At 36.5% G+C, this 12,788-nt stretch overlaps 1 protein-coding gene across 1 annotated transcript; it reads right to left on the minus strand.

Moving 5' to 3' along the window:
• Positions 1-10,049: 10,049 nt before the first annotated feature.
• LOC107697855 (protein FAM43B-like) lies at positions 10,050-12,091 on the minus strand. The gene has a single exon (XM_016498703.1). The coding sequence runs from the start codon at positions 11,972-11,974 to the stop codon at positions 11,033-11,035; it is 942 nt and encodes a 313-aa protein (XP_016354189.1). The 5' UTR covers positions 11,975-12,091; the 3' UTR covers positions 10,050-11,032.
• Between the last annotated feature and the right edge of the window lie 697 nt (positions 12,092-12,788).

The raw sequence follows: 12,788 nt of genomic DNA on the forward strand, positions 1-12,788 counted from the left end.
TAACGGTAATGCTTGCCTGTTGTGTGGAATAAAATGATGTTCCGCGTTTTTAACAACATACACGAACTGCAGAGAAATCTGGAGCCAAATCCACCGGTTCGGTTTGGCCCCCCCAAACTCAAACGTCGCCTATGCTGACAACACTTGGAAGATTGTTTTAGTGTAAAAATTGTGTGCTTTGATTATAAATATAAATACTTTAATTATGGAATCTGATCGAAGACTTTACTTTACAGCAGTTATTTCTTGTTAGTAGCTTGTAGCTAAGGTAAAAACATAAGAACAAATTATAATGAACTGCAGATTCTCTACATTGTGTTTGGCTTTGCAGCAGTTCAGACACTTTTCATGCTGTCTTCAAAGCCATTGGTATTCATTGGTGAGAAATGAAAATGATCAATGAACTTAATCAAATTAAGGGAGACTTTGCCACACAATAAAACTTTTTCAATCTCAAATAATTGGTTTGAATTGAATGGATTTTTTTTCTATAGTCTTGCTGCATAAACTTCAATGAAATTTGTCAACTATAAAATTGTGTCCAAGTCAAGTCAACAATGTATGTGACAATATTACTGCCTAGAGTTTTCACTCAAGTAAATCTACATTAAATAATTAATTAAATTAATTCATTCATTCACTTTATTTTTAAAGCAGACATGGACCTTCATCCTTTACTGACCCATGGACCCTAATATAAAATAGCTAGATTTTCTCAGTAATATTTTCATTAAAGAAATGTACAATACATACATTGTTTAACATTAATAAAGATAGAAATTATATAATAATTATGGTAATAATAAGTTTCCATTTGTTAACATTAGTTAGCTACATTAGTTAACATGAACTAACAATGAAAACTACTTGTAAAGCATGTATTAATCTCAGTTAATATTCATTTCCACATTTACTAATACATTATTAAAATGTTATATCTGTTAATAATAATTAATGACGTGACGTGACATGTGGCCAAGTATGGTGACCCATACTCGGAATTAGTGCTCTGCATTTACCCATCCAAAGTGCACACACACAGGAGTGAACACACACACACACCGTGAACACACACCCGGAGCAGTGGGCAGCCATTTATGCTGCGGCGCCCGGGGAGCAGTTGGGGGTTCGGTGCCTTGCTCAAGGGCACCTCAGTCGTGGTATTGAAGGTGGGAGAGAGCACTGTACATTCACTCCCCCCACCTACAATCCCTGCCGGTACGAGACTCGAACCCACAACCTTTGGGTTATGAGTCTGACTCTCTAACCATTAGGCCACGACTTCGGCTCAGTCCTTCCCCATGGACTGAGCTAACATAAAATAACAACAGCTGTACTTGTATTAATTAACGTTAACAAAGATTAATAAATACATTGCTCATTGTTAGTTAATGTATTAATTAACATTAACTAATGGACTATTGCAATGTGTTACCATAATTATAAATGCATGAAAATAAGATGTGATTACATTTAAATATTTAAAAAATATAAAAGTTTTAATGTTACTTTAAAAAAAAAAAGTGGGGTAACAACATTACTACATTTATATACAGCTGAAAATAAATACAGTAGGTTATATAAAGATAGTATTATAATGTATTATAACTGTGGTTATAATTATTTTTAAGATCATACAATGCATTATAAGGTGTATTACAAGGCTTAACTAATGCATTAAAACTACATTTATCATGCATTATATATAAATGCTTTAAGTAAAGTGTTACCAAACATTTAAATTGATTGCATGTAAAATGTTGTGACAAAATGTTCAATGATTGAGTTGCATTCTACTTTTTAATTAAGCAAATGGACCAAATGGCAAAAATCCATGTTAGAGTGTCCCTCCATCCGGCTCCAAGGATCTGACTAAAGCGACACCTAAAAGGTCAACATATTTATTCAGAGGACACATTCAACAGCCACGCTTTGAAAGTTTGGAAACAGGAAAGAGATGTGACTATTTCATAACCTGGTTAATGAAGGATGAATGTAGCTTTGAGCTGTTCCACTGAGAATATTTTGTATTCCTGTCTTAATAAATTCAGTTGCATTATTAAACGCCTCTCTGAGCAAAGCTGAAGGACAGAATATCATGAAATAATAAAGGTTTCTCTCGCCTCATTAACTCAATCAGCTCGTCAGTATGGGAGAGAGCTCACTGTGCTGTTGGATCTGGAAAGGATTATTACTGAGTTTTTTTCTGTTTATTTATGTGCAGAAAAAACTTGAGCGTTTTATCAGAGTGGTAGTTGTAGTTGAATCAAGACAGAGAGGCTGTGTTTGATTTCCTGTGCATCGCAAATGGACTGTGGCCAAATTTTCATATCAATATTCAGAATATTCATATCAATAATTTCGCTTACATTATGCCAAAAGACCTCAAATGAACTTTTGCTGCAAGACCTTACATGGTTTTTGTGGTATGTCAAACCAAAAAAAGCTTCATTCCTGACCAATTTAATAGTTTATAGTCACAATAAAGAGTAATAAAATAAATGCATCCCTTGTGAAATTTGAATAAATTGTGAGAGAAAGTGTTGCTATTACCTTTATTTTGTTTCATGGCAGAAACAGACTTCCCTACGTTATAGACAACCCATTGATTTAAAGTAATTTTACACATGCCTAGTTTGCATGTGAGCATGTTTGTTTGTTAATTAGTGTCTGTATTAAGTGAATGTCCTCCAGTCATGTCATTTCTCCTTCTGTCAGAGGGATTGCAAACTTTTGGCTCTATCTCGTTGCTGCTTTGCTGCCAGTGAGATCAACCCAGAGGCAGCTGGAGCTTTTTGATAAAGGTTGTTTGCCTGCATTTCAAAGTCATCCGGATCTTTCTGTCGGACACACATAAAGGGTTTAAGAGCTGCATGTCTCAAAGCAGCAATCAGAGAAATGTCTGAGAGCTATTGCCAGAGGTAGAAAATGTTCTGCAAAGATCTTATTGGTAAGAGACGCGTTATTGCATCAGCTGAGGTGCTGGATTTCACCCAGAGGAGGAGCATGTCATATAAGGTCTAATCCAATATATTGCTTTTCATAGGAAGTAATAAAACAAGCCCAGCAATGAGGCGAGGAAGGATTAATGATAAAGTACACATATAATTTACTAATTAGGGTCTATATCCCAATGTTGTGTCCCGTGATGGATGCATCTGCCTGATGCATGATCCTGTTATATAAGGCCACTGCTGCCTCAGACTAAAAAAAGGTAATGGTGAGTTTATATCTCACAATTTATAATCAACTTTATAATCAACTGCAACTCATCATAATTGCAAATATTTTTTGTAACTGCACCGTCACATCACACTTTCACAATTAAACTTCTCACAGTTTTTATTTGTAATTATTTATTCAATTAATTATTTTGTATTTATTTTAATTATTTTAAATCACCCTTTTTATTTTTTACTGTGATGTGAAAACTGGATTTCATAGACTGGATTTTTTCAGATGAAATTAAATTAAATTAAACTAAATAAATAAATATTTCACCTAAATCAAAAATATTTTCAGATACACAAAACTCTATCTTGCAATGTTTATTTATATTTATTTTTTTCATGCAGTTTCTTGAAGAGAGATGTGCTATTATTTGGTGGTGAACATTTTTTACTCAGAAATCACTAGTAAATTTCACAAATAATTACAAAAAAACAAGAAACATTTAATTAAAGGTGAAATTTTAAAGTAGAAAGACTTAAATTGTAATATAAAGACACCTATATATTTTCATATATAAAGATCCATTTATATTGGAGAGAATTTATATATATGAGAATGTATTCTTTTTATATAAATGTATTTATTTAAATAAATAAATAAATAAATATATATATATATATATATATATATACACATATATTTCATTAACTTATTTTATAATAATAATATTAATCTAATCTTATGACACTATTGCCTTTGGTAGAGTTGCTTTTGAAGTGGTTTAATTTTTGAGGAATTTTTGCATCGTTTTTTTAGATAGTTTTTGCAGTTATTAAATGGAATTGAATCAACATTGGACTAAATTCATGTGAATAATGACACGTTTGTCTTTCAAGCTGCTTTATAGCTGGATAGAATTTGATTCATAACTGATTAACTTTGTAACATCAACAATCCAGTGAACTGAATCAAATAAACATTGTCCTGATCTAAATAATGACACTAATGCCTTCTGTAGAGCTCTTTTAACCTGTTTTTTATGTAAAGCTGCTCAGAAACAATCAGTATAAAGTGCTATATAAATAAATGTGACTTCACTTGACTTGACTATCACTCACTCTATCTCTGGACAAGACTTTGCACAAATGCGATCATCTTGAATTCAACTCTGACACAGTCTACAATCACCAGCTGGTCTGCGAATGACGTAACTTTCAGCATTAGAGAGCTAATTATGAGCTTTATAGTGTGAAACAGAGGGTCTGCTCTAAACTGGCCCCTGTTGCTCTAATATCCTCAATTATCCTGCTAACATTAGTGACACTGATGTCGCCTTTTAAATGTCAGCGCTCCAACAAAGAGCCAAACAATTATTCAGCACTGAGTCAGAATGACCTCACAGACCCTGCCAACAACAAATCCTCCAATCAAACAATCCTCTGCCGCACTGATTTCCAATTAGTGATACTTGCTAAGACAAACATCACTTATATTGCTCAAACTTTGGGTATGGAGTTTTTGGAAATCCCTGATCTTAAAGTTCCCATGAAATCAAAATTAAAGTTTTTTGGGTGTTAGTATCAATATGTTAGTCTTAAGGTTATCTATAAGGCAGTGTGCTCCAAAACAGTGACAAAATTCGCATTTAGAAGATATAAGCATTCAAAGCTTTCAGTTCGTCACTTCCGCCAAAATGGCTCAACAAATGTTTTTGACGTCACATCATACTTCAGCTTCTCGTCAAACTTTCTGTCCAATCAAATGCTCTCTAGAATCCGAAGCGCCCGCCCCCTACACTATAAATTAGACGCTGAAGCCGCGGCTCCCTGTCTTCCTGTTTCAGTTAAAATGACGTCAACATACAGAGTAACGCTGCGTGTTTGTAAGCATTTCAGGGGACCTTTAAATATTACATTTAGGTGCACAGCTCATATTGCACTGTTTATTTTTTCATGCAGTTTGTTGAAGAGAGATGTGCTATTATTCAGATTTATGATTTTTGGAAAAATCATACACTGTAAAAAAAAATTTTTCGAACTTGTAAACTCAATTAATAATATACAGTAAGACAATTTATTTACTAAAAATAACAGGGTAAATAGGGTTGATTTCATGTTTTCTTTAATGCTACAAATCTTAAACATCTAAAAATTTCTGTGGCAAATGAACCTGCCTTATTCTCTCTATTTTTCCAAGAATTAAATTTTAATGTTGCTGCTAAAACTTGTGATGGCATCAACATCAAAGATCTTGCTTTGATCTTTAAAGAACCCTCACCACATAAATGTTTCTCCTCATCTTGTTCTCTGTGCTAAGAATTGCAAAAAAAACAAAAAAAAAACACGAGAAAAGAGAATATTTTGGATGAAAACACTGAAATATTCAAGTCCCATAGATTCTACTGGCTTCGATAACAGTACAGATGTTGGCTGGTCTTACTGGGAGGACAGTCAGAGAATAATATCTTTCATCCTCCATGAAATGCACATGGTCATAATGGTGTGCAAGCACTGTTTTTGAAAGGTCATGCAAAATTCAGCGCCTCTTTATTTGCGAGTGTCAGCGAGCCCGGATCCCTTGTGGGTGGCTTGTGTTTGGAGTATATTGTTCTGTAGTGCTAATAACAGTTAAGCTGTTTTAGCTCGGACTCTATGGATCAGCGTGGAAAAGTTATTTGGCCTGATTTATGATGGCGTTGCATAACAATTGTACTGTAGGCCATCTAATTTCCTGCAGTCGTTTGTGTGTTAGAACTGCATTTTGTTCCTTTTGAATCTATTATTATTATTATTTCAATGAAGATCTAAAGTTCACATGATAACATTTGCTAGCCATTTCATAATTTGACATATATTCAAATAGGAAGTAATTAAAAAAAAATAATAATTTTCTGTTGGAAAGCATGCACAATGACCAGGAACATGTTGAAGTAAACATTGTAGATTTTGTTTAAGAATGGCAGATCAACACATTAATTTTGAGTGTATTTCTTCAAAGTGACTTCCATTGCAGTTAAAGTATACATTATATCAATCATTCCATGCCAATGGAATTGGAATGCTATCTATATACACTACCATTCAAAAGTGTGTGTGTGTGTGTGTGTGTGTGTATGTGTGTGTGTGTGTGCTGTGCTTTTGAACTTTCTATTCACCAATGAATCCTGCAAAAAATGTTTAAGTAGCACAACTGTTTTCAACATTGATAATAATAGGAAATGTTTCTTGAGCAGCAAATCAGCATATTAGAATGATTTCTGAAGGATCATGTGACACTGAAGACTGGAGTAATGATGCTGAAAATTCAGCTTTACATCACATGAATGAATTACATTTTAAAACATGTTCAAATAGAAAATTGTTATTTTAAATTGTAATAATATTTCACAATATTACTGTTTTTATTGTATTTTTGATCAAACAAATGTCTTGGTGAGCATAAGAAACCTCTTTCAAATAAATTTTTTAAATCTTACCAACCCCAAACTTTTGATCGATAGTGTACCAAGTGTGAAATACTTGTCTGACACAACATCTTTGAATTATCTTCATTTGGAAGCTCTTTTTAGCAAATATTCATATGCATTTAATGAACCAACACATGTTATTCAATTACAATTTACAATCGATTGAAAGCCCTAATTTAGTTTTCTTGATGACTTTAAAATAACACATAACAACAGTTAACAAAAGTTTCTACTAAATCACCTTCAGTTCTGTACTCTCTTGCCAGATTTGTTCAGGAAATCAATCAGGTTTGTCTTATTTTGCCTTTTATTTGACAATTTAATTTAAAGATTTAAATAAAACCACCATTATTTAGCGGTTAAACACTGTCAAAGCTTTGCTTAACTAAATTTGAATGGAGCAAACATCTTTCCTCTGTAACTATTTGTGCAAATATTTCTCGGGAATTAACTATTTATGATTGAGCCTTCAGGGAATTTGATCTGGCACAGTGTGTGTTTAGAAGTAATAATGCAGAGTCCAGCACTGCTGTTCAAGGAAAGAGAACAGTGCTGCTGAAGAATACAAATGCAAGTATCTCTCTCTTTATCTTTCACTTTTAAACACACACACACACACACCTGAAACAGGGCTGTCAGCCTTTTTATCGCTCTCTCTCCCTGTATGCCTGAAAGATGGCTCATTGATCCTGTATGTTCCGGCTCAGCACACTTTGTTCCCCTCAGTGCCTCCAGGGGAGACTATTAACACTTTCATTGAGGCTTATAGGTGAGAAGTAACATCCCTCACTCCCATTAGTCTGTCACTCTCACACTCGAACCCACACTCACATTTTTAACAGTCAGAGAGTTAGAAGTGAGATTACACTTACAGAATCCCATCCCAAGGACAAAATGGTGTCCATCACAGCCACTAAATGTCCAGATCGGGATTGTCAATCTGTCATATACCAGGTCACATAAATACTATCGCTCAAAAGTTTAAGGTCAGGATTTTTTGTTTTGTTTTGTTTCCTAAACTTTGGTCTTTTTTGTTAATAGAAATGTTTTGTAACATTATAAATGTGTTTTTGTGCTTTTTTTTTTACTAGTTTTTTTGAGAAAGACAAAAAAGAAAGTTTGAAGAATCTTTACACAGCTGTTTTCTTAAACCAATAGTTCATTGTGACCATGCCCGTCAAGCTCTAAAATCATCATAAAAGTAGTTTGTATGATTTGTGCACTAAATTTAGTCACATTATAACACTTTCTGTGCTCCAAAGACAAAATAACAGCATATAGGCTTTGATTCAAGCATGAAATGCATTTCACAACATCAGGGAAAGTAAACGACAGAATTACTTTTTGGGGTAAATTAATAATTTAGATAGAAGCCAAATTCAAAATGGTTTGCATTTGCAGTTCAATCCAGATGTAGTGTACTTTATGGAAATGACACATATCAAAATAATGCCTATTAAATGCATGCCTCACAATAATGTAAAATGTGTGGTCCTCCCATAATGCACCTTTCTGCTGCCATCTGGATGTCATTTACTGATTGTACTTGTTGTTTCATGCATATCTCTCTCTCTCTCTCTCTCTCTCTGCCTCGTTAAAGCCTGTTAACAAAAAAACACACAGAGAACAGAACATAAGAGAAGAGAACATAAGACCTCTAAAAAATCAAGAGACAAAAAACATGATTAAAAAAACATATTTTTTAAAACTTCTATTTACAGATTTTTTTACTTCTATTCACTCTGTCATATTACATTAATTAAACAAGTCTCTACACATCTCTAGATATGGCTTGAGTGCCTCCTTTAATGTAAGTCTATGGGACTCTACTGAAAAATTGCTGGTATGATCGCTTAAAAAAATTAATAAGCTTATCTCTCCTGCACAGTTTGAGGTATAAATCATCCATGTAGCACAAATGGCATGGGCACAAATGGCGTCCGTTGGCTAACCCTAAGTAAAAGCAATAGCAATAGTGATGTCTGTCCTAGCAAGCACAACTAATGAAACCATTTCAACTACACTTCAGAAAGGAGATCTTGTTGTGGTTAAGTTGATGCAGATATTATGGAATTGTGCGTATTTATGTGCTTGTCCTTTTGTCCGTTGTAATCAACTATGCTCTGAGACAGAGGCGTCATGCCCATTCAAACCGACATGGACCCCCTCAGATTTTCGAGCCAAATGGATTTGGAATGCAGCTTGCAAAAGACACAAATAGTTGAATAATATTTTTTATAACTGATACAATCACACGGGTGTGATCACATCACTAGCTGCTAAATTCAAACCTGCTTTCGCTGGCTGGCGCTGAGCCAGACGCGTTTTACAGCGCTGTGCATTATAACCAATCACACATGATTCTGTTGAGCTTATGAATGCAACGGCCAATCAGAGGCGCTCAGATGAGTCATTGCTGAAACGCAGGTGTTTTGTTCACTGACTGAATTCTGCTCTCTGGCAAATTAATTCTCTCATCAGAAACAACAAAGTGCAGATGTGCGAACGATGTAAGTAAGATATGCATTTCACAGTGTAAACAGCTTCAGTGATTATAATGGGAGTTTTTGAGAGTGTTTGAACTCTGGCTAGACTGTCAATGATAATGTTCTTTGATAATGTAAATGTTCTTTGCTCTCTTTCTGTACAATGAAAGTGTTATAATTAGTAACTTACAATGTTTTTTTTTATTAAATTCATGTTAAATACAAAGTCAATCCTATTAAAAATATTTTATGGCATGACACCCATATCTGGTAGGCCTACTTAAGTAAAAAAGAGAGGTTTTATGTGTAGTTAATTAATAGAGTACACTAACATTAGTCTACTTTGCCCATCACCCGTTATAAATCAACTAACATGATTTATAAAGGTACAAAATGCATGTACTTACACATATTTGAGAATCTAAATATTCCACGATATAGTTAACATGTGTGGGATTATTTCAAATAAAAAAGGAAAAATTAAATAAAACATAGCCCCCCCGCGCCCCCTCAAAAATAATAAGTGCATGATGCCCCTGCTCTGAGAGGCTGTTGAAGGCTCTTCTGGCTGATTTCATGTCAAGCTGAAAGCTCCAGGTGTTTTATGCTCACTTCCGGTACAATTCAATCGGCTGATTAATAGCTTCACTTTGACAGAAAAGCTAAATGCCCTTCAGATGAAATCAGTTCCTTCCTCAGCCCACTCACAGGCTGTCAATGGGCATTTTTTTCCCTTTTCTTTGAATCAAGTATTTTTTAAAGCTAGAAATTATGATATTTTGAAATACAGCCTGAAAATCAGCAGTCTGCATTTTCAAATACACTCAATCAGATCATTCCAGGATTAAATAAATGGAAAGCTTGGGCTCTAAAAATTCATAATTAATATAAGCAAACATTTTATTATACAACATTTGGCAATTTTTCCACACTGACAGTGTCCCATTGTGCAGAAAAAGATGAAAGTAGTAGAAAAAAAATCACCATATTCTCCATATAGTTTCCAGAAGATTAATACGATGAGCTGAAATTACAAAAACACATGCTAGAGTTCATAGATGGGAGCTACGACCTTCACGTGAATGGCATAAAAATTAGTTTTTATGATTATTTAATTACACCAACACATATTCAGCATAAATTACAATTGCTTGTTTGAATAAATACAAGATACATTGCTGCCTTTTGGTCCCAAACAAATCACAGTGTAAAATAGATACCATTCATAAATGTTTTAAAAGGCCCATCTCAAACGTCACAGGTGATGCCTCCAATTGTTATGCATTACTGATTAGCAGAGCTATGACGAATGGCAGCAGTAAACATGTCAAGTCAATGCCTCGATTCCTAAGTTATGGTTTAATTCATTAGTGCTGCTCCCAATGCCAATAAACCGGCTTTAACCGCATCCCATTGAAGCGGAGCCAGTTGAAAGAGGTCACCGGGGGACAGTTATAAACATCAAAAGACCATCTGGTTGTACAAAAAGTCACATTTTAAGGTTCCTTCTCATAGTCCATCAGTCTAAAGCACTTGGCATGTACTCACAAAATCACAGTGAGTACGAGAGTACAAGATGAATTCTTTATCTTCTTTGGGTGTGCAGTTTAAGCTTTGCTCAATGTCGGGGGTAGATAAAGGCTTTTCAGTGTAAGCTCTCAACAAACTCCGAGATGATTGTTGTACCTGTGGTCTTCCTTACATTGTGCTTCTACTGGCTCTTCCTCTCCATACAGCTCGTGTAACGCTTCCTCTGCAGGCGGCATTGTGGCTGCCAACGGACCTTATCCCGAGTTTCGAGGGGCTGTTTCACGGTGCATTGATGGACGTACCAAACAGAGTGGGTTGGCAAGAGAGGCGACAGGACAGAGGCTCAGTGGTGAGGACACTAAACTGTATTCATTTGACGTCACACCAGAGTGCTGATAGTCATCTGTGCTTCATCCCAGCTGGTAATCGAAACCTCATCCAGTCTATTTACGATCTTCCCCAGATCTTTCTCTGGAGGAGAAGGACTGGGAGTTCCGGCGTTTTTCGTGTTGGTGGATTCAGCATCCCTCGGTCCATCCTCATCCTCCTCCTCTTCCTCAGTAATCGAGGAGAGCCGTGTGGCGCTTCCAGGCTTTTCTGCAGGTGGCTGGTAGTGGCATTGGCCATTCAGGAGTCTCCGAAGAGGCATAAGAGGCACAATGTCCTCGCCCAACAGCTGCTGCTGGCAATGACGGAAGTCGGACTGGCGCTTTAGTCGTTTGAACTCTGTGAATGCCGATGTTGAGTTTTGGTACAGGCTGAGAGTTAATGCTCGGGCCTTTTCTGCCTTCGCCAACAGGATGGCGTGGCATCGTAGAACCACCGCTTTATTCTTCACCTGATGCCTGTAAATCCACGCAAAGATCTTTGGCCGGAAGGGGTCAGCACTGCAGTATGTGATACGGTTGAGGGAATAAAGGTGGACGGGCTTCTTTTTGCCACCTTTATCCACCCCCATGCGAATTCCGTGCGGCCCGACGCTGACCTTCATCTTGGCGCTCTGTTCGCCGTAGTTGCTGCGAATCCAAATCTTAGCCACCGCCTCCTGCATGCAATCCTCACCTTTAGCCATGATGGTGACTGCGCTGCCCAGGTAACGCACGTTGTAGGTGGGTTCCTCTTTGTTGAGCTCCACTTTCTGGCGTTTGCTGTGGAAAACGCTCCCCAGCCATTGAAACGGGCAGTCGGGAACAAGGTCCGGACAGGAGTGGAGCAAAGTCGAAAGCAGGGAATGATAAGTCAGTCCAGCTCCAAGACTTTTCGGCTTGCTTTTGGACTCGTTCTCCACCAGCACAAACTTACTTCTTTTCCAGGGCAGCATGATCCAGGCAAAGAGGAAAGGATTCAGCACTCTCCCCCAACCAGCAATGAAGAGTGTTCTGGTGTGTGTGGGTGTGTGTTTCTCAGAGAAGCACAGCAAAGGAGACTGCTCTGGCACACGCTGACGAGAGACTGAAAGCAGAAAGGCTCAGCTGCTCTGCTCGCTCCTCCTTCCTCTTCCTCCTCCTCCTGCATCACTGAGTGCTGATCAGCGCTGGGCTCGAAGCCTTGGCGGTCCTCATTTAACTCCTTCAAACCCCTGACTGTCTCACCTGATGGTCTGTTGTGCAGACTCTGACCACTGACCCTGAGGCAGAAGAAGAGGGTTCATCCTTGTGTCAGAGTGTCCTATGAGAATGCTTTGACCTGCTGGGAGTCATTTCTATCGTCGGTATATACCATCACACTGCCCAGCTCTAATTTATTTCATTCAGCCTCAAGAAAAACTCCAGGAAATGACTTTATGTAACGGCTGCAAAAGAAAGAAGGTGCTAGAACAAGCACGTTAATGTGGTTATTAAATGTCCAGGGGAGCGAGTTGAATTGAAAGGATGAATCACTTTCTTATCAGCTATAATTTTATTACATTTCAAGCCAAATAATAAGGGCTTATATTCAGCTTACTTGTCTGCTCTAGACTTTTTTTAATCACTATTCAAGTTATTTAAATAAAGACCAAGACTTTCAATAAGAGTTTCCTTAAATCAACAGTTCATCCAAAAATGACAATTATGGTACTCACCCTCATGTTTTCCCAAACCTGTGAAAAGCTTTTTTTTTTTTTTTTATTAATTTTGTTCATTTTTAATATTATG

This window comes from Sinocyclocheilus anshuiensis, unplaced genomic scaffold, assembly GCF_001515605.1.
Source record: "Sinocyclocheilus anshuiensis isolate Anshui unplaced genomic scaffold, SAMN03320099.WGS_v1.1 scaffold78, whole genome shotgun sequence".
Lineage (NCBI taxonomy): Eukaryota > Metazoa > Chordata > Actinopteri > Cypriniformes > Cyprinidae > Sinocyclocheilus > Sinocyclocheilus anshuiensis.